We start from the raw sequence: 21,154 nt of genomic DNA on the forward strand, positions 1-21,154 counted from the left end.
TAGGATGGGTAAAAGTGATACAATGTCTATTGTCTTTCAAGTCTTTGTCCCTCCTGAAGACCTCACGATGGAAGAATAGCATCAAGTTACTTTTGGGGTTGAGTTTCAGTCTTACCCATTGCGCCTTGCTTTCCGATGAAGCTAAAACACAGTCCAGGTCATCATTGAGCAAGGGTCAAAAGTGGGTGGATGATGTGCTCGGGCGGGTATTTGGTCGTTTGGATTCTCTACCAACGGACTCCGTACAGACAGTGTTGAAGACGACCTTGTTGCAGATTTGAGGCTGGTGAGCATATCTTCCGCACCACTCGCACCTGGCGCAGCCGTACTAAATCTGAGCGCCAACGTGAGAAACGTGGAGTATGACAGTCCAGAACATCGGCCGTTTCATGGACGCCTTCTTGTCTCGTTTCCTATACAACGAGAAAGAAAGAAAAAAAGCTGTGGATACTCGGATCTCGCACAAAAAATACAAATGAGCAAAACTCCCGCTAAAACAAAACCAAAACAAGCAGACCCCCTATCCCCTAACCAATGCTGGTATCAATCTATAAACGAAGAACCACTCACTCCACACAAAACGAGACATGTAATATTCAAGAATAGACGTCACATCACACCGGCTTTTGTGCCAATCAAATATATAGAGTCGAAACAAAGCAAAGTGAATAGAAATCTGGACTGGTGACTAATCCCACAGATCATTACTTCTCACCATTTTGGATGTTGGCTCCGGGCTTGTCGGCCCACGTGGCGAGCTCTTGGCTTTCTTCCAACTTCCGTCCTGATACTGCCCAGGTGATGCTGCTGTCATGAACATCTTTGGGCTCTGTTCAGGAGAGATATACGGCACAGTGCCTGTCGGCGATTGCTCGTAAGGCGCGCGCTGATAGACGGGGTTGTTTCTCGGAGAAGCGAGAGAAGGCTCAGGCGGTGAGGGGCGGTGTCCTAACGGGCGAACAGACGATGGAAGCACCGAGCCGGCATGGCTGGGTGTGTAAGGTAATGGTACCTCGGAGGCGTTATATGGCTGCGATAAATGGCGCTTGTGGAGGATCTGCCTTCGGGAATGGCGATGAAAGTGCCGTCGCAGAGGGAGGTCGCTGAGAGCGTCGGGGGATGCCAATGGGGAGGTGTCGGTCCACGAGGGTCCAAAAGCGCGCCCTACTGGCCAAAGTGTGAGGATAAGAATCGCTAGAAAAACGAGGGTGTCGTCGAGGAGGAAAGATACGACTTGGGAAACGGCAAGCGAACTGCCAAGACCGCCGGAAGACCCAGCGATTCGCAAGGCGGTTCGAAGTACAAGGAGACATCCAGCTGCTTGGACAACCAACATAAATTGTTTGAATCGGCGAGATGAGTATGTTGCAGAGAAGGTATTGTCCAGGATGTAGCGTCGATGGCCGATTTTGTACCAGAAATAGCGATAACCACCCAAGAAGGCGACCAGAGTCGTAGTTTGGAAGGCAAGTCCTGTCAGCAGAATGTTGACGGCCTGATCAACCTGCAAACACATACATTAGTATTCTAGTTTCGACAAAACAGCGGTTTTTCGATTGGAAAAAACAAAATCATACCTGTGACGCTGATGTTGCGTTGGCAGCATAAATAATGCCCACGGATTGGAAGACCAAAGAAAAGATATCCATGATCGTAAAGAAGATGTTGATGTAGAGGGCGTTGGAGACGAGCCGGAATTCCTGACCGTAGAGCACAGTGACATGAGGCAGAACAAGGTAGATGGCTGATCCGACAAAGGTAGCTCCCCAGTGCGTTCCGACCATATACACCGCAAAGTACGCTGGACTTGCAGACTCGGTGCTGAGAAATATCCTTGCAACATGGGCGACAACTTCGACGATGAGGGCCGCTGTGAGGAGAGAGGTGTATAATGGTGTCTTGTACCGTATTCCTGTTAAGATGTTGAGCGGAACCAAGGCAGCAAAGGCAGCAAGCATTACTGCATTTCCGGCAGGAGGGACCTGGTAGGAGAGATAGACAGCCTGACCGGGATCCATCATGGTCATCGTCTGGTTTGTTTGCTGGCGAAGACTTAACTCAGACAATGGGGTTCAGGAAGAACCAACGGCATCAGTCGAAGTCAGGCCGAGAGTGAGCATATGAATGCTAATGCATAGCATCTACCCAGTCCAGAGACGGGTGAGAGTGCCAGAGGTCAGGGGGGGTTATATCAGGAGAGCTGTTGATGTGGGGGCAGTTTGTTGGCAGACCCGACCGTTTGGATACTGGCTGCCTACGGCGCTTAACCTGCAGTCCGATGGTGACTCGGTTCTAGTCTTGGCTGTGTTGAACATCGTCAACTAGGCTACCTGAGTAGGCATCTTATGCTAATAGCTATATCGCACACATTCATATCATTCTGCTCTCCTGCGGAAGGTCTCATAGGAACATGTGTCCGTTATCACCACGCTAGCTGGTATCTGTATGTCATTGACCCAGATCTCGATGGCACCATACTCTGAGTTGTGTTGCTGTGTGGGCTGACTGACTTTGTGCTTGCATGAGAGCCGTGCCGATTGTGATCGGTTTTTCTTTGACCAGTGCCCCGGTTGAGTGGAAATCGCGTTGCAATGCAACATTCTCGGCTCTTCCGGCCAATCGACTGTGACAGTGGCGCAGAACATCCGGCTCTCTTTGGCGAGATGCCATTCGCGACATGCATCCAGCCCAGTGCTATCTGCATGTTGGATCCCAACAGCTTGATTTACCCTGGACGCCAATGAGAAATACTGAACGCTCAACGGCCCTGGTGCAGCCTAAAGCTTTAGAACCTCGCAGGAGAGACCCCCATACCTAGGCAGAGACGTGTCACATAATGAGAACTTGAAACTCGCAAATGGCTGGCAGGGAGTTACATAGTTGTCGTCTGTTGGTGGTTGATCTGCGCTAGAAGCTGCAGTGTAGAACCAACATCCATATCTAGCGTCGTCCCTATTGGGAATAAAGCCAACATTGAACAGGCAGCCCTGGCTGGATGTTGGGCGAAGTTGCGTCACAAGGTGAAGAGGGTTTTGATAACAAAGAAAGGCTGTTGTTGAAACAAGCGCACGTACCCCCACAGTGCCAAGATACGTTACACCTATTCGCGACTCGCACTGTGCCAGCTATTGGTCATTGTAAGCGCCGGCTCTCAGTGTTACACCTATGACTTTGATTTGAAGAATTCCACGAGAAACAGCATCCTTCGCCTCCTGGGACATCACCAACAGCAACAGATACCCTTCTTCAGACGACACGTCTTCCCCTTTGTTCAGAGAAGTGCCAGACGCCGTGCATCTACTCCACCAGGTCGCACGTGGGATTCGACGTCAATTACACTCACATTACGACACCCACAATTTGAGGCATCAGGGTTCAACGGCCACCACCACCACCACCGTGCCGCACAGTCTTTAAGCTTTGGGCTTGGCTTGGGCTTATGCCAATGTCTTCCCTCGTCTGCAGGTCCCCATCGGTCATCTCGACATCTTTGCTCACCCTCCCCTTGCTCAGACTAGCCGCGCCTGCCCGGTTAGTCCAGCCGTGCGCCCAAAGACAACCACAACCACAACAAGCACGGCAAGCCTCTGGCCCTGTCGCCGTTAGGCGCTTCTCCGCGTCTCTTACCCTTAGCCGCAAGGTTGCGCCCACGGAGGCTGCCCATATCAATGAGGTTCGGAAGACGATAGCCGATGAGTTCGCCCTCATCAAAGATGCTTACCGTATGTGGGGTTCCTTGGTGCTTTCCAAGACCAGATCTGAGACACTGACACTTATCCAACAGAGTCACCCAAACACCCGGTAGTCCTAGCACATGGGCTGCTAGGGTTTGCTGAATTAAAACTCGCAGGGTCCTACTTGCCAAGCATTCATTACTGGAGAGGGATACAGGAGGCCCTAACGGCCCAAGGGGCTGAGGTTATCACCGCCTCCGTCCCTCCCAGCGGCTCTATCGAGAAGCGCGCCGCCAAGCTGGCTCAGGATATCGAGGCTCAGGCACAGGGCAAGAGTGTGAATGTGGTGGCGCACAGCATGGGAGGACTTGATGCCCGCTACATGATCTCGCAGCTCCGGCCAAAAGGGGTCGACGTCAAGTCTCTTGTCACAATCGGCACACCTCATCACGGGAGTGCCTTTGCTGATTACTTGATTGACGAACTTGGGCCCGACTACCTGCCTCAGGTTTACAAAGCCTGGGAGCGCGTTACCGGTTGGGAGCCAAGTGCTTTTTCCCAGCTGACGCAGAAGTATATGGCGGAGCACTTCAACCCAGCAACCTCTGATGACCCAAACGTCCAGTACTTTTCGTACGGTGCCATGGTGAACGGAAAGCCTCCATTGCTGAGCATGTTCAGGATATCTCACAAGCTGATTGAGGAACGGGAAGGTCCAAACGATGGACTTGTCAGCGTAGAAAGCAGTCAGTGGGGTACCTACAAAGGAACGCTCACAGGCGTTAACCACCTGGACCTGATCAACTGGACCAACAGGATTCGGTCTAATCTTCAGAAGCTGATGGGTCACCCACCTTCGTAAGTCATATTGTTGTGTTTCAAGCATCGAATAATGATTTCAAAGCATGACAGAATCTGACTGGATTGTATAGGTTCAACGCGGTGGCTTTCTATCTTGGCATTGGAGATATGCTGGCAAAGGAAGGGTTGTAAGTGCCAGAGGGCATGATGCAATGACGCTTGAATCACCAGCCTCTAGGTATAACGAGTTGGACACGTAATTTCGGTAAAGGCTTTGGGGCATACAATCACGAGCGAATGAAGAATCTATATCATGGGCAGTCTGTAGGTGAGCACCTTATGGTATCCCTTGTTTACGATATCATTCTAATGATGAATGCATAGAAGCGATATCACCACGAATCTAATATCGTTCCACCATCTCAACTTTATTCACAGTAAATAAGCGTGGCAAAACCGGATGTTTGGGGCGTTTTCCTGAACCAAGACCATTTGCCGAGGCAGTTCATGGACATCAAGGGAATCACTTTATAGGTGCCGGTTCGGAGGGTGAGCTGGTTACAAGCTTCACATGCCTTACGACAACAGCGTTGGTTCCAGGTTTACCACGGCAACTGCTGTCAAGAAATCAGCGTGTGTAGCATGGCAAGTGATTATCCGGCTCCGTCTGCCCAAAGGCTAGCACGTGTTCGCTGTCTTTTCTGTGGGAAGTTTGTACCATTGTACCACGTGAAAAATATGCAAAGGAGGCCAGCTGACTTGGAAGACTGCTGAAACGTGCAAGTGTGCGTTGGCAGATGCTGTCTACCATATCGACGAGGCCGATGATAGTGGTCGACGATTATAACGGTGGGTAGGTATGCTCTGATGTCTCTCAATCATGAAACGAGACAGGCATGTAGTAGGTCTTTTGACACTCTCGGGGTTCCATTTGAGGACATCCTGATGTAGTCACCATGTGAGATACAGTTGTTGGTGATCCCCAGGAAAGACATCCAGTGTTTTTTTTTTTGCCGATAGTACCACCACAAAACGCAGAAGAGCCTCGGGGTACAGTTTGGTCATGCGCCTGTGTAACAGCAGCTTACATTGGTTCTGTGTATCGTACATTTCTGGGGAAATAGCATGGAAAAAAGGGTCGATGAGGTGCAGTACCTAGCTGGCTTGCCCAGGAAACGCCAAGCTGGTGATCATCGTAGTCTAATCCTGATACGGACTAGCGGATCTGCCCCCACAAGTCTTGTTTTGAAGCCTCGACCCTGCCGGCCGGAGCAGGGCTTGCCGGTTGGAGCATCGCTGCTAGCTATCAGGCCTTTCTTTTTCGGATCTTTACTTCCAGAAGTACCCCCCCTTCGCAGAGACACAAGACCATCTCAAATACAACCCGGCACAACAGGATGCATCATGTCGTGAATTGCACCACCTCCTCTCTTGCCCATTTTGCCTCACTTTCTCGCCAATCCCGCACCATTCCACGAAGAGACTTCCTTACATCAACATAAGGTTCGACCGGTATCACCAAGACGGAAACTAGACCTCCCAGACCATGAACTCTTTGCAGTAGTACCGTTGCGGCCCTGGGCCCTTCTAAAGATGGGCGCTATCCCAGCCGATATTAACACATGCCCCATGACACCATGGCCCTCTTTGGGACACCGACTGTTACATCTCCTACACCTTCTCGACGCGCGCGTGCTTCCTCTTTTTGGTGGTCCTGGATCCTTCGCATGCGACCAACCCAAGCTCCGGGCATCACATTGTCCACTTTGCTGCACTCACACCGCGGCTCAGATATGATGGAGACAAGAAGGAGACAAACCATGCGTCTGAGTCTTGGGTGGAATACGGCTCGGCACTAGTCTCCGGACAGGCAGTCGTTATACAACGGCAGACCCATGTTTTACCCTCCGCTTCAGCATCTTGACCCCTTAAAAACGACCGGTCACCACCAAGCGGCCATCTGGTAGCGTCTGGCATGCGCCGTTTCGTGCAGCTAGTATATCTCCCCTGCATTCCCGTTCCTGTGCCTCTGCCTGCCTCCTAGGCACTAGCTCTGTATCCGCAAACTCTCCTGTCGCTTGCCCGACTCACCCGCTCGCCTCGGGGCATATTTCCGCTGCGTCTATCTACCGGTGTTTTGTAAAACCGCTTGTCCGTCGTCATCGTTCTGGTGTAAAGAGTTAAGTCCTCGTTCTCTCTTCCTCTGTCTACTTCGAGTGCCGGACCTTGTGTCCTGAATACCTGACTCGGACCTACTTGCTTTGCAAAAGCCTCCGGCCTGTTCCTACCCAACCCAGGCATCCACCCACCCACCCGAGCCATGAGGTTCATCAAGACAATAGCCATGCTGGCTGCTATGGGCTCCGATATTGGAATCGGTGCTGCGTCGGTGTTTAAGCCTACCAAGCCACCAGCCGTTCCACTGGCCGTCAGGTCGCCATATCTGAATGCCTGGCTACAGGGCGAATCAGGATGTGTGCTACCTGGCGAGTGGCCACGCTTCTGGACGTGAGGCTCCCATGACTCTACCTTGAAACCTCATAGTGCTAAGACAAATCCCAGGGGAGATATCCAAGGATGGCAAGGATATGTGGCAGTCGACGGCGTTGCCTATAACTGGATGGGGGGCGCCCCTGGCCCAGGCCCAGTCAACCAGCTATCACTGGAGTACACCTCAACAAAAAGCATCTTCACCTTTGATGTGGCCCAAAAGATCACCCTGATTGTCACTTTCTTCTCGCCGGTATACCCTGACGACATACAGCGGCAGTCTCTGCAGTTCTCATACGTAACTGTCACGGCAAAATCCTCTGATGGGGCTTCGCACAAGGTCCAGGTTTACATGGATGTGTCTGGCGGTGAGTAACACGCTGGATAACTGTTTCCTTTACCTTGACTGATCGTTCTTATAGAATGGGCCAGTGGTGACAATTCCGAGAAGGTGCAGTGGGAATTTGGCACCGAGAGTAATCTTTACTATCTCAAGTTCTGGCGCGAGAACCAGCACGAGTTCAAAGAAGCCAACGAAATTGCAAGTTGGGGAAATTGGTATCTCAGTACCGGATTCCATGAAGGTGTAAGCTTTGGCCTGAGAGATGCTAAATCCTACAACGCAGACTAATCATTCGTTGGACAGTTGACGTGGCAAATTGGTCAAGATACCACCGTGCGGAACCAGTTTGCTGGCAACCTGGCTCTCAGCAACTCCCAGGAGTCTGAATTTCGCCCGGTCAGCGAGAACTGGTATGCCTTCACAAATATCTGCCTTTCTGTCCCGATACGCTGCTGCGGATAGTTGAGCTTACAATGTTTCAGGCCTGTGTTTGCGTTCTCTCATGATTTGGGCGACATCAAGGACGACGAGGTTGAAAGGATCTTCACCCTCGGTCTTATCCAGGATAATGTCATCCACTTTGCCAGACAAAACAACACCCTGGAGCCTGTCCGGGGACTGTGGATGTCCTTTTACAACAACAGTGACATGGAGGCTGTGGTCTCTTTCTACAACGACTACAGGCATGCCGTAGAGACAATGTCACTCCTAGACCAACGGATTGAGAAGGATTCGGTGGAGGCAGCTGGGCAGAACTACTCCCTTATCACTACACTTGCTCTTCGCCAGACTTTCGGTGCTTTCCAATACGCCGGAACGCCGGAGAAGCCATATATTTTCCTCAAAGAAATCAGCTCCAACAGTGACATTCAGACAGTTGATGTCATATTCCCGGCGTTCCCAATATTCGTTTACCTCAATGCCACCTTGAGCAGATATCTCCTGGACCCTTTGTTCGAACACCAAGAAAGTGGTTCATACCCCAACAAATATGCCGAACATGACTTGGGTACCTTCCCTGTGGCCAAAGGCTACCCCAACGGAGACGACGAGGCCATGCCATTGGAGGAATGTGGTAACATGATCATCATGTCACTAGCATATGCTCAACGCACCGGCGATACGGGGTACCTAACAGCCCACTACCCAATTCTGGCACAGTGGGCTCAGTATTTGATCGAGGACTCGCTTGTTCCTGCCAACCAGTTGAGCACTGATGACTTTGCTGGAACATTAGCGTACGTATACCTTGCCTCAAAGTTCGGTCTGATACTGACAGTCCCCGTAGAAACCAGACCAACCTGGCCATCAAGGGCATCATCGGCCTCAAGGCCATGTCCCAGATTGCCCAGCTCACCAACAACACGGACGACTTCAAAGACAAGGCCGAGGACTATCTTATGACTTGGAAAGCGTATGCCATCAACTATGACGCCAGTCCACCTCACACTACGCTAAGTTACGGAGACAAAGACAGCCATGGTTCGTGGTTCACGCACCCCTTGTTCACCCACTTCCCTTCGCTAACTCTTTCTCTTCTCTTCTCCCAAGGAATCCTCTACAACATCTACGCAGACAGGCTGCTAGGCCTCCAGTTCGTCGACCAGTCTGTCTTTGACATGCAGAGCGACTTTTACCTGACCGTGGCGAACGAGTACGCTGTCCCGCTTGATACAAGACACACCTGGGCAAAGTCAGACTGGGAAATGTTTGCGGCGGCGGTGGCTAAGAACGAGACCAAGGAGATGTTTATCGACAAGCTGGCGGAGTGGGTGGGGAAGACTACGACCAATAGGGCGATGACGGACTTGTTTGATTCGATTACGGGTGATTACCCGTCAGGAGGGCCGACGTTTGTGGCGAGACCGGTGATGGGGGGGATGTTTGCTTTGTTGGCTTTGCCAAAGGAGTAGAATGAGATGGTGTGGGGTAGGGAAGTGGAAGAGAAGGGGTGTGTGTTTTGCTCTGGAAAGAAACAAGGAGTGATGGCGAGGGGATTAGCTTGGCTAGTATTGATTGAGTGGACCCTTATACCATATAAGAGGTTGGGTGTTGGTGTTTATTGTGTAGTGATGCGGTGATGTTTTATGTTATGAGCGATAGTAATGGGACAAGAGTTTATGAAATAGAGAGTGTAGTCTATTCAGAATTCATCAAAGCAGGCTTACTTATGACATCTTTTTCATTCCAGCATAGAGGTAGATAGAGCAGGGCTTCGTTATGATATCTCTTTTATCACAACATTTTCAGCTTGGATGAGAATGGTCTACTACCATTCAATATTTAGATCAGCATCGTCTGTCACTATCACTGTACTTGTATTACCTACTTAACTTCAAGAAAATAGTGCTACCATTGAACTGTTAGGGTCACTGCCCATTAAACTGTGCCTACCTACCTATCAAACTAAAACCGACGATTTTGACATCATGGCTGAGGTTTCAATTCTTCGAGTGCGAACTTCTAGAAAATGCAATACAAGACCACTGACATTAGAAGACATTCACCCACCCTGCGGCTAATTCCTGACCGATTTGTCAGGACAATTAGGCCACACCGCGCAAGAGAAGTTAGGTCCTGCTCCAGAGCCAGACGCTTGCGAATCTCCTTCATCTCAGCACATGACGAGTAGCGGTTACTTGCCGTATTCTCTTCGTCCCAATAAAGAAGCATCATGGCTAACACAACAATATATTTAGTATGAGTAGCACTTCATTACGGATGTCCTTCATCCCAACATACATCGAGCAGTACTTAATCACGGTATCTCTTTTGTCCCGGCACATTAAAGGAGTGCTTACTCACAGTAACTCCATTCTCACCGCCGTTGACGTTGTCAAAGTATCTCTTGATGGCCGGGTTATCGACCTGGTGCTCACGAAGAAGCCGGTCCTCGTCCGTGTGTGCCATCATGAAGTGGTACACATACACAGTCTTCGTCTGTCCGTACCGGAGGCATCTGCCCTTGGCCTGGCGAACCGTGATGGCCTGGTGGTGCTTGTTGGGGTGGAAGTAGGGGTTGGCAAAGATGATGTGGTTGGCGACGGTGAGGTTGCTGCCGGCGCTGGTATCGTTGTCAATGTTGAGGAGCATCACATTGCCCCCGGTTCCTGACTTGAACTTCTCCAACATAGCAGACGTATCCCTCGAACTGGTGACTAAAGCCAGGTTAGTGGCCTTGGGATCTATCTCCTTGATCCTGGACCACAGCTTCTCGAGGTAGGACTGGTACTGGCCGAATACCAAGGCACGCTCATCTTTGGCGATGATGCTTTTGATCAGCTCCATCATGTGGTCCACCTTGGACATCTTGACGTTGTCGTTGAGTTCGGTGCAGGGGATGACTGGGCGTTCCTTGATGAAGGACGAGCATTTCCTGGCAGGGCAGAGCCTTGCCGTCTGTGGATGGCGACAGGCAGAACACAAGATGTGTCCACAGGCAACCACGATGTAAGACTGGCTGGCGGAGGTCAGGGGTCTCCCGCAGCTCTCACCATCGCAGGTCCTTGATTGCAGCAGCTGGTCCCTGTCCGCAGAAGTCGAGAACTGGATAAACTTGGGCATGAATGCGAGTTCCTTCGTGGCGTTCTTGAAGTCGCCCATGGTCTTCATCAGCTCGGCCACCGTCGATTTGAATTCTGAAAGCATCCCGGACTTATTTTCTGGATTCTTGAAGGTACCGTCTTTAAGGGACTGGGGTCTGCCGTCGCGGTAGGCACCTCCACGACCTATGTTCTTGCTATGTTCCCAGAGTGCTTGACGGAGCTTGGGTACGGCGCCGTGAGATTTCAGGTTCAACTCCACTGCTTTGGAGACTAGCTGGCTCCTGGTCGTACTGGCGCTGACGTGGAGGCCTTCGACATCAAAAGGTAGGCATTTTTCGTCATCATACTCAGGTCTGTCCGGCATGAGGTCTCTGTGCGCATGGCAAAATTCAACCAGTTCCTTGACAGTCCAGTTGCCGAGGGTCGTTTTATCCTGGTCCAGACCATTGCGAATATCAGGCAATGGCATATTAGGCCTGGGGTGAAACAGAGCCTCCGGATCAAAGCCAGCCGGGATAAGGGGGGCCTTTGCCAGGGGAGTGTTGATGTGCAGGGTGCGGCGTAGAGCACAGAGGTCTTCAGCAAGCCGTACCGCGGTCTCGTTGCTGACTGTCTTGGGAATCTCGATCTCCGCTTTGTCGAAGAAGTGCAGCCAGGTAAAATGAGCCTTGGAATGATCGTACCCGTCCACCCAGGGGCCCTCGAATTCTTTCATGGGTTGGGCAATGACAGCGGCAGAATCGACGGTAGGATCAGTCGGAAGACAGCCGTTGACCATGGCATGAGCCACACAGTTGAACACTTCTTCTCCCCCCCCGTAGTGCCTGAAGTCTCCTTCCCTTGCCACATTCACCTCTTCACAGAGGTATTGGAATGAGCACATTGCTGCTTCTTTTTGCAGGTTCTCTTGTTCTTTTTTGACTTCATTGCGGTAGAGGTAAGTAAGCCATTTATTGAGCCACACAGCCTTATCCCAAAGAAACTTGACGGACGTTGCCAGTCGGCAATGGGATCTCGTGAGGGAGTTCTCGAATTCTGGAAGTGTCAAGGCGCGAGACACAGCCACCACATCATTGGCCAACAAACCCAACATCATGGTCGTAGACTTGGTTGAATCCCCCATATCTTCTTTCGAGTAGTCTGGCTGCTGGCGTACGTGACTGGATATGGCTGCAAAGTCCATGTCGGCATCGAGGGCTTCCTGGTGCGCCATGTAGTAGCGCGCTGCCGTCACTCCTTTCATGCGGACAGGAAGAACCACCTCCACCGAAGAGAGAGCCGTGCCACCATCATCGGTAACGCGGTTGGCGCGGAAGAATTGCCGCACAAAGGCCTGGGCCTGGGAGTGTCTCTCGTGGGCGAGAGAAGCACTCTTGAGCGCGGAGGAGTAGGCGTGATACTCCTCGCTCTTGGAAGCAGGTTCCAAGACCGGACCATCAGTGACGGCCGGGAGACCGGGCATGATGCGCGGTTCGGGCCGCGCCAGGTGAACGCCGAAAACCTTGGCCGTCTTGCAGACCTCGGAGAGGCCGAACACCTTGGGCGTACCCGAGAGGAGCCACTTCGCGTTCGCGACAAGGTTTTCAACAAAGAACGGGATGTTCTTGTTGTCCGCCTTGTGGTCGTATGAGCACTCGTCCCATACGACACGCGCGAAGCTGCAGTTGTGCAGCCACGAAACGCACCAGGGCGCGCGAGCGCCCGGCACTTGCTCCGCCCCCCCTTCCTCCTTCTTCGCCGGCGAAGCTGGGACTTTATCCCTTGGGTTTCTCTGGTCCTTCCGCTGGCTATCGGGAACGATCTTGGCCAGGAAAGCCTCACGTTCCGACGCCTGCAGACCAAAGAAACGGCGCTCGGCTGCGGCGTTGCCCTTGCCGCCTGCAGCCGCGAGCTTACTAGCCGTCAGGATGCGCAGGTTGCGCAGAGCCTGACGGTACCAGCGCTCACGCGCGCGTCCCGAGAGATCCTTGAATGGGGGATCGAGATCACCCCATCCAAAACCCCACAGTTTCTCGAAGAACTTGTCACCGAGGATCTTGGAGCTCATGATGATGAGCTCCGCCTTCCTCAGGACGTCCAACTTCCGGCAGAGGTAGAACTGGGCCACTGTTTTGATGACAATGACCTGGCTTCCGACCTTCAGACCGAGGAAGTTTTTCGCTTCGAGAGACCACTGCTCCGTGAGGTGCTCAGGCACCACCACAAGAGTCGCCGAGAGATGGATGAAGAACTCATTCTTCTCATCTTCGACGAGGGGAAGTCCCACTTCTTTGAGCTCTTCGTACTTGGACTTGAGTTCCTCATGCCAGCACTCATCAACCTGGCGACGCTCCTCGATAGAGGCCTCACGGTCGAACCAGCGTCGGCAATCGATCAGCGCAAGTGTCACCACCGTCTTTCCGTATCCAATCTCGTGAGCCGCCACGCCACCTCGAGAGCTGTAGGGAAATCTGGTCGGCCAAGTCGCTTTTCCAACAACACGGACGGAGAGAGGGGTCACCACCTCCTCCTCAATCTCAGTTTCTAGGAATGGCTCGGGCTTTTCCTCGCGGAGAAGCATCCACAAAACAGCATTTCGTTGACTGTCGCGAAGCTTGTGACGACCGGCTTGGAATCGAGGTGGGTTGATCATCCTGTACTTGTCGGCTTCGTCGTACTGGATCCCGTGTCTGTTGCTGTCATTGCAGGGCTTGATGAGAGGATGGAAGTCCGGGAAGCTCATGTTTCGGGGCTTGGCATAATCGATATAAACCTTAAAGTAGGTCTCTGCAGACTGGATTTCCCTGCTGCCACTTGGCACCGTTCTGTGTGCTTGTAAGAGGTATGCATAGGCTCTTGAGGCCAGAACTTGGGGCTGCAGTGTGGCTATGAGACACAATTCGGGATCTTGAAGCTGGGCAGCGATGGCAATGGCTCGTGGCATATTGAGGAGAGTCTCCTCAAAGTCTTTGGCTTCATCAGGGTCTTCAACAGCTAGACGCTTGCCTTTCGTCTTGCTGATGTGGATCTCAGGTGGTGGCCTTGACCATTGCTCAGACCGGTCGATGCGAATCCAGTCAGTAAAATGTTTGACTTCTTCACGAGGTCCGCCGAGATTCTGGGCTCTAAAGGCATTTGCAGCGAATGCAAAGTCATGCAAGAAGTCTTCGGTGATGTTGGAGGGAACCATGATGAACTGTCCCGGAGTTCCATGAGCCTCGAGCATATGCCTTCGAGCGGCCGACAAGGGAAATTGGTCAACATTGGCAGTTATTTCAGCAAGGACAAAGCGTGAGAAGTGTGGAGGGCTAGTAGCGTTATCCCCCAAAGACGACATAGGTGCAACATCTCTCGTTTGTCCCCAGTGAATTTCAGTAGCTTCGAGACGTTCCCAGATACTGAGGGAGTAGTCTTGCTGAATCTCGGTCCAATATCCTGGACTGAAGAGTGTTGTCTCGCCAATGTGCCCAACGGGAAACGTGGTGAGCTTCAGATCCGGAGGAGCCTGGATGTAGGTATCCCTGATCTCGTGGTAATCAAGCTTGCGCATCTCACTTGACCAGACCAGAGAATCCTCTCTAGCAGGACCGGTCCGAGAGCATTGGCGGAGGATGAAAGTCGGCTCCGTCTGATGGAACTCGGGTAGGTTGACGTATAGCTCATTACCGGCTGTCCCGCACTCGGGTGCATGCACATACGTGCCCGAGACTTTGTCTCTTACTGTGGCGAACTAGGCCTCGGCAAGATGTGGTAGACCTTCCGGCTTCTGCGGAATGGAGATACGGACCGCAGTGCTGGAATCTCTCTCGAGGAGGGCGGTGATGTTGATTCTGTCTGGGATCCAAAACGACCACTTGATGTTGTGGACTCCATTGACGCTCATGTGGAAGTCGCCACGAGCAATGGGCGGACTCGGTTCAAACGTCCTAGGGAGGGTGGGCGGATTGTCGAGGTTGGAACCTGGGTTGTGATGAATGAACCAGGTAGACTTTCCATCTGGGTGGATAACCAGACGGGCGATGGTCCTTCTGGACTTGTATGTGGCGGTGACGACTTCGCTGACCTTGATCTCTCCAAAGAAATAGCGAGTTTTGCTGGCCAGGATCTCGCAAGCCGGGGGCTGTTTCATCCCTTGAAGCTCAGGCAGGTTATCGGGAAAGATTCCAAGCACGAAGGCTTGGGGAAGGTGGTTCTTGAGGGACGCCTTACCCCCATCAGAGGATACTTGAGCCGCTTCTTCATCTGAAGCTCCGGGGGAATGGGTCCTCCAGGGTTCGAGCTGGTGAAGGGGATTCCCACTGCACTCCTCACAAACGGTTGTTTGGCATGTCCGGCAGATAAAATAGCTAGGAATCCCATCTTGATCTGAAATAACGGGTGGTGGGCAATGACACACGCGGATCATGTCACGAACAAGTCGATGCACAGTATCGGGCTCATACACGACTGATGTAGTCGGGAGCTGCTGGGTGCCGGGCTGAAGAAGCAACTTCTGCGGTCTCGTGTAGTGCTTGAACCGTGAGGCGAGGGGACCGCTGACGGTGTCGAAGAGTGTAGGAAAATGCCGGTGAATTGCAAGGAGAGCTGCATGCGTGGCTGCGCCGACTACGGTGACTGTCATGGCATTGCCGGCCAGATCACGAAGCTGCTCTTGAGTTTCAGACGAAATCGCCATCTCGTTGACGGGCATGCCTTGAAGAGCCATGACCTCTGTGCCAGTGATCGGACGCATCAAGTCTGTGACAATGGGGGCGCCGCTGGGGGTGATGCAGCCAATGATGCCCAGAGATTGCTTGAGATTGCTGACGGAACCAGTACGGTTGAAGGGGGTGCATCTGTCGACGTTTTGGCTGACATCAATGACGCAGGTCTTGTGACCGAGATGGATTCCCGCCTTGTTGCCGGTGGCTTCGATGATGTCCATTGTGTCGATGGATCGGCATGTTTGTTGTAACCACCAGCGACGCCATGATTGCGGCGGAAGCTTGGGACCGATCACCTTGAGGTTTCGCATCATCTTTTGGCTGAAGGGGTTGTCGTCCATTTCAAGTTCGTGAAGGCTACGCTCAGCTGCATGGCGAAGACTGCTCGTGCCCCAATCCGAGTCTTTGGTCGTACGAGGCTTCTCCATATCAGCGCGGGCCGTGATCGTACCGATGTCGTCTGGCAGCTGGAGAAATGAGGCGACGGATGCCGAGGGGGCACGTTCAAGGCTCTTCATGGTTTCTCTCCAATGAGCTATGATCGACTCGGCCTCTTCCAACGTGGGACAGCCAGGAGAAGAGGCGGCGTCAGTGTCAATTGCCATGAGATACCCACGCTGGCGTGTTTGCGGCAGATAGTACCGCTTGCTATCGACCTGAAGGTATTCGGCCTTGTAACCGATAAGTGGGAAAATCCGTTTGGTGTACATGCACCAAGGAGCGCCGTCGACATTTTCAAGGATGGCGATCTTGGGGCGTCTCTCTTTGATGAAAATGAGCGCCGAAAAGAACGTGCGCATCGATTCACCAAGCTTCGCGTCCTCCATGCCATCAAGGCATTCGTCGAGAACTTGGTCAAAATCTTTGTTTCGTCGCACTGGGTGCGTTTTCTTAATGTCTTTGTCCTTCTTCTTCTTGTTGTCATCATCAAGAAGCCATTTATCGAGATTTTGGAAAACGCCAAGCTTCTCTTCGGTCTCCTTTTTGTTTGCTTTGGTCATGTTGATATTCAGAGTAGAATAATCGACACATGAGCAACCGCAGAAGAAAATGTCGATCTTCTCCTGGGGAATCTCAATCTTGGAACCGCCTGCGGTGAGACTGTGGCGCCGGGTTAGCCGAGTGGCATCACAGCATCAGGTTATAAACCTACACTTTTCCATCCAGCTTGCTGGCAGCCAAAGCCAAATCTGCAACATCGCGGTAGATAATTGTCGGGGCTGGTAGATTCCTTCGAATGAATCCTTGTTTGAAGGCCTCGATCTCACAACTGAACTGATGAACTAGCTGGAACGGTGTCGGATGCCCAAGAATCTCAACAGCCTTCATCAACGCCTGTAGAGCAATGATGGGGGCATCAGTGCCGGAGCAGACAGTCGCCACCCGCAAGATGACTGTTTTTTGGGAAGGCGGCGGAACCCGAGAGGCCATGTCGAAGAACATGTCTCCCACTTGGGTCAACGGGGCAACGCCGGTGAGAATGGCGGACTCTTTTGTGCTCGAAGCTTGAGCATCGGCAATTTCCTTGTCATCGTTCGAGGAGGCTGGCTTCTTCTTGGTCTTTATGGACGACTTGGTCGCCTCCAAGTTGTCGGCTTTGCGCTTGGAAGGCATGTTGTCTCTACCGAACTGACTTAGCTGTTATTCATACATCCGGATAAGTATGCTAAAATGCATCGGATGTCATACTCAAGATCAGGAACCTTGTTGTTGAATGTCTGAAAAAACACAAGTCGGAGTTGGAAAACTTGGAGGAGGGAAAAGGTGCAAGTAAACAAAAGCAGCGCGGAGGGGTGCTTGTGAAAAGTCGCAAGGCTCTGAGGCTGACCCGCTTTGGCCCGGGCGAGGAGGGCTGGCAATTAGGGCGCGGAGACCGGGATCGTGGAGACGGGGGCAGCCGTGGAGACAGGTGCAACGAGCCGGCGAGAACCGCAAGGATGTAGTAGAAGACTTAGAGAAGACTTGGACGTGGGCAGCATGCTTTGAGAGAATGATATGAACATGCCCAAATGGTCAAGTTGGATTGAGAGATTCAGGGGTAGGTAAACAATGTTGATGTTGATGATGTCCCAGCCAGGCTACGGGGCTCAGGGGCAAGTAAACAACGTGGAAGCGCTGTGAAGTTAACGCACCATTCATGCTTCAGCACCTAACGTATAAAGAAAGAAGTTGATCTTCATAACAGAACAGCAACATCCTTGATATGTCCTGAGAAAGGGACAGCGCTAGCACATAGCTTGTATATGTTGCATCGAGGCCAACGACATCTTGGCTATCACTCCGACAAGGGTCTCCATGTTCATGCTGAATTGGCGTTGAAGCAGAAGATGTGAAAAAGCGCTGGGTTAGTGCCTGTCGAGAAAGAAACAAGAAGCTTGAAAGCTGAGCCGCAATAAAGAACGGCAATGACTTTTGTTTCATGCTGCATCTGGCGGATGGGCTTCTGCAGTAACGTGCCGCAAGAAATGTGTCTACCCATAACCGCATCACTTGGCAAACCCCAAAACACAAGGTCTCCAACCAAAGCTGACAAGAAGTTGGAAAGGGTCATGGGAATGCCTTCCACACATTCTTGCCAATAAAGGAAGTGATGTACCACAAAGCTCGAGCCCAGGCGTTGAAGATCAGAGAGCCACGCCACGCCCATATAACGATAGGGAGGCCGGGCATACCATGATACCATTTCGAGAGAGGGGAGTCAGCACCTAGCACTAAGTTGCCCTTGTGGAGATGTGACGTATTAGAGCAAGAAGATGTCAGAAGCAGAAACTGGGGGATAGCCAGAGACTGACAAAAGATGAAGACAGATTGGACCTATACGAAATAGTCCAGACAGTCTATGAGACCTCGACACGCTCCCAAAAGGATCAGAAATCCACGGCTAAGAACTTGGGATTGATCTTGATTGGTGGACGACGACATGTCGTTGAAGGTGGGTTCCGCCAAGACACGTGGCTGGACGGCTGGGACATAATTATCAAATCCCTGTCTCACAATCCGATGCCCAACAGACACAACCGTCCGGAATTCGAAGCTGCGTAGTGATCCCTATATCAGCAAAACAACGTTGAAAACGGTCCGGGATTGGAGCATTCACTGCTTTAACGACTGGGTTCTTGACGTGAGCGAAATCCTTGATTAGCTGCTCAGATGGGGGAGATGGCGAAGCCCGAGCTGGAATCGACAGACATTGGGAACAAGTTGGAAGATCTTTCTGGTGTCGAAATCAAGCCTGGAGACAACCCTTACAACGCTCTGATCAACGCTTGTCATGGTAATGCGGTACGTTCCTGAAGACTGTGATTGCACTTTTGTTGTCTTGTAGTGGAGGGGAGCAGGCGGTTGCTGAAAACAGAGGGAGGAAACTGAGGGAGCGAGAAGAGACATGGTGTTAGAAGAAGGAAGGAGAGGAAGAATTAGGAGGATTCCGAAGAAATAAGATAGGAAGATGGGAAATAGGCGAGGCAGAGGGAAGAGGGATATTGAGAGGGAACAGAACAAGACTGTCGGCAACGAGGAGAAGTTGCCGGCGCATGCACTAGAGCGGGGCCAGAGGTCCGCGGAAGGTTACGGAGGGCGAGCGGGAAGAAGCTTGGAAAGCATCAGCGGAAACCCCGAAGAGGCCGAGGCCCTATCCGGACTTGAGCCCTAACAGACTATCGGGGGGGAAGTGTATAAGCACCAAGTGCCGGCAGACGACGGGTTATCGGTCGGGATGTTGCCGGCAGCTTGTGGAAAAAGCGCTGGACAGAATACGGAGTAAGGCAAAGGTACCGGAAGGGATGCGAAGCAAAATCGGAATCAGTGCCACCAGAGTAACTTTTCTTATTGATCAAGACTCGAGGCATCGAAATGTAAACAAAGGAAACCTGCTAATGAGACATGGTTCCAGGCCAAGATTCAGTCATTATATGCAGCCCATCGCATTGCCCGAAACTTGCAACAGAAAGAAAAGTTTCTATCTCACGAGTTCAAAGAACTCATCATCGATCCGTTTTTACTCCGTTTAGAGAACCCCAAGCTTGAGCCCGGATTCAAGGACCCTCGCAACTGTCTTGTTTTCTGGGCCAGGCCTCCAGATCACATCATCCGGTTGGTTGTTCATCTTCAGCAAGCACTCAAACAGGCAGCACCCAGTAAGCATATTTTCCTCCTTCCGCGAGCAGAGCTGACCGATCGAACCTTCCCAGACCTTTGGCTTATGCCGACTCACCGGATGCACATGACCACGCTCGAGATTGCCCATTCACGATCACCGGCTGAAATTGAAAGTATGGTGGCCCTCATGCGGCCGAAACTCGCCAGTCTGACAAACATGCCCTTCACCAAGCGCGCTCGTCTGGTGAAGCCTTTTATATCCTATGACCTCTCGGCATTGGCTGTCTCGTTCTTGCCTGCGGCAGGCGAAGCAGTGCTCTCACCACCACCCGTGGCACCGCACCCAAAATACATCAACCATCCAGGTCTGCTGGGGAACGACACGGCGGAAAGTGACACCTACACCTACCACCATCTGCGTCGCGATGTCTTTGACGAAGCAAAGTCGACTGGCGTAGAGATCGGGTCACGTTATGTTGTTCCCAGTGCCCACATCACGCTGGGTCGATATCTTACACAGACAGACCACGAGATGCCGGAACAGCGGCAGAAATGGGTCCAAGCTATTGATGATTTGAACAAGTGGCTGGAAGGTGAGGTCTGGGATGTGCAAGATGGAGAATATGTTGGCGAGTGGATCGTGGGCCAGGAGAGGGGGTTGGATGCTCGGAATGGGGCCCTTTGGTATGGTGGTGGCCGTACCATCATGGTTGGAGAAGGCTTCTAAGATGTGCTGCGTAGCATGATGTAGCATATATGAAGGTTGGTGTTTCGGCCGTCGTTTTCCGCCGTTGTTGGTTGCGGGTGGCCAGTCACGGAAACGGACACAGAGGTGTTGCGGGGCTACTTTGGGCTGCTGAGCACCGCTGACCACTCAAAAGTTGACGTTCGCATGTCAGGGCCCCGCTGTCCCCGGCTGTCGTGTCCATAGGTAGTGGAGCAAGGGTCTGGCACGCTTGTCTTTCCGGACTGGACGGTCCTGAGCGGCCCTCTCGATCCGCATTCCCTAGCGGGCGTAGCCAGGCTAGCAAGCATCCATCCTCTCCATACAGAGTATAGTCGTTAGCAATGCTGTAGTGTTCATTGTACAAACTATAGACCAACACCACTTCAGACCAGCATAGCAGTCTTCTTCACGCAAGCATATCCCCGTCTCCCCCAGCGCCGAGCTGTCTGCCGATCGCGACAGGCGTTCTCCAAACAGCCCACCTTCGCCGATCCCCACGATCTTCGAACCCGTCCGCCGCGACCCGTCCGCCCGTCCACCATCCTCTCCGGCCGCCCCAATCGCCGTTTTGTACAATCTCCAGCAGGGCTTTGGTGACCGTCGCGTCTGCGGCTTCAATTAAGCCCATTGCGGTCGGCGTGTTCCTTGAAGATATCGTGAGCTCGATTGGCGTGCCAGCTTTGTTGTGATGGTGTGGTTTCTCCTTGCTATGGTGCTCTGGTGATGTTATGGTCGGTGTGCTTGAAAACTGGAAACAACGATAGGAGTACTGATTCGTCGGAGCAGACAAAGCA

The 21,154-nt window shown here is 52.2% G+C and overlaps 5 protein-coding genes across 5 annotated transcripts; 3 read left to right on the forward strand and 2 right to left on the reverse strand.

Annotated features, from left to right (window-relative positions):
• Positions 1–363: 363 nt before the first annotated feature.
• On the reverse strand, positions 364–2,967 carry QC764_402930 (uncharacterized protein). Its single transcript, XM_062946572.1, has 3 exons — positions 2,815–2,967; positions 1,578–2,730; positions 364–1,504 (listed from the first exon to the last, which is right to left on the reverse strand). Exons 2-3 carry the CDS (start codon positions 2,025–2,027, stop codon positions 689–691), a joined length of 1,266 nt encoding a protein of 421 aa, XP_062800214.1. The 5' UTR covers positions 2,028–2,730; positions 2,815–2,967; the 3' UTR covers positions 364–688.
• Positions 2,870–5,400, forward strand: TGL2 (lipase 2). The gene is made up of 4 exons (XM_062946573.1): positions 2,870–3,722; positions 3,785–4,532; positions 4,607–5,185; positions 5,242–5,400. The coding sequence occupies exons 1-3, from the start codon at positions 3,440–3,442 to the stop codon at positions 4,665–4,667; spliced, it is 1,092 nt and encodes a 363-aa protein (XP_062800215.1). The 5' UTR covers positions 2,870–3,439; the 3' UTR covers positions 4,668–5,185; positions 5,242–5,400.
• Positions 5,401–5,694: 294 nt separating this feature from the next.
• Positions 5,695–9,534, forward strand: QC764_402950 (uncharacterized protein). Its single transcript, XM_062946574.1, is given in 8 exon segments — positions 5,695–5,935; positions 5,947–6,983; positions 7,038–7,333; positions 7,388–7,551; positions 7,612–7,718; positions 7,791–8,546; positions 8,588–8,790; positions 8,860–9,534. The coding sequence occupies 7 exon segments, from the start codon at positions 6,796–6,798 to the stop codon at positions 9,219–9,221; spliced, it is 2,076 nt and encodes a 691-aa protein (XP_062800216.1). The 5' UTR covers positions 5,695–5,935; positions 5,947–6,795; the 3' UTR covers positions 9,222–9,534.
• Positions 9,535–10,062: 528 nt separating this feature from the next.
• QC764_402960 (uncharacterized protein) lies at positions 10,063–17,580 on the reverse strand (the record flags this gene model as incomplete). Its single annotated transcript, XM_062946575.1, has 3 exons — positions 16,689–17,580; positions 14,589–16,636; positions 10,063–14,552 (listed from the first exon to the last, which is right to left on the reverse strand). Exons 1-3 carry the CDS (start codon positions 17,147–17,149, stop codon positions 10,063–10,065), a joined length of 6,999 nt encoding a protein of 2,332 aa, XP_062800217.1. The 5' UTR covers positions 17,150–17,580.
• Positions 17,581–18,512: 932 nt separating this feature from the next.
• On the forward strand, positions 18,513–20,360 carry QC764_402970 (uncharacterized protein; the record flags this gene model as incomplete). Its single annotated transcript, XM_062946576.1, has 3 exons — positions 18,513–18,817; positions 19,428–19,671; positions 19,726–20,360. Exons 1-3 carry the CDS (start codon positions 18,686–18,688, stop codon positions 20,358–20,360), a joined length of 1,011 nt encoding a protein of 336 aa, XP_062800218.1. The 5' UTR covers positions 18,513–18,685.
• Between the last annotated feature and the right edge of the window lie 794 nt (positions 20,361–21,154).

This window comes from Podospora pseudoanserina, chromosome 4 (assembly GCF_035222485.1).
Source record: "Podospora pseudoanserina strain CBS 124.78 chromosome 4, whole genome shotgun sequence".
Lineage (NCBI taxonomy): Eukaryota > Fungi > Ascomycota > Sordariomycetes > Sordariales > Podosporaceae > Podospora > Podospora pseudoanserina.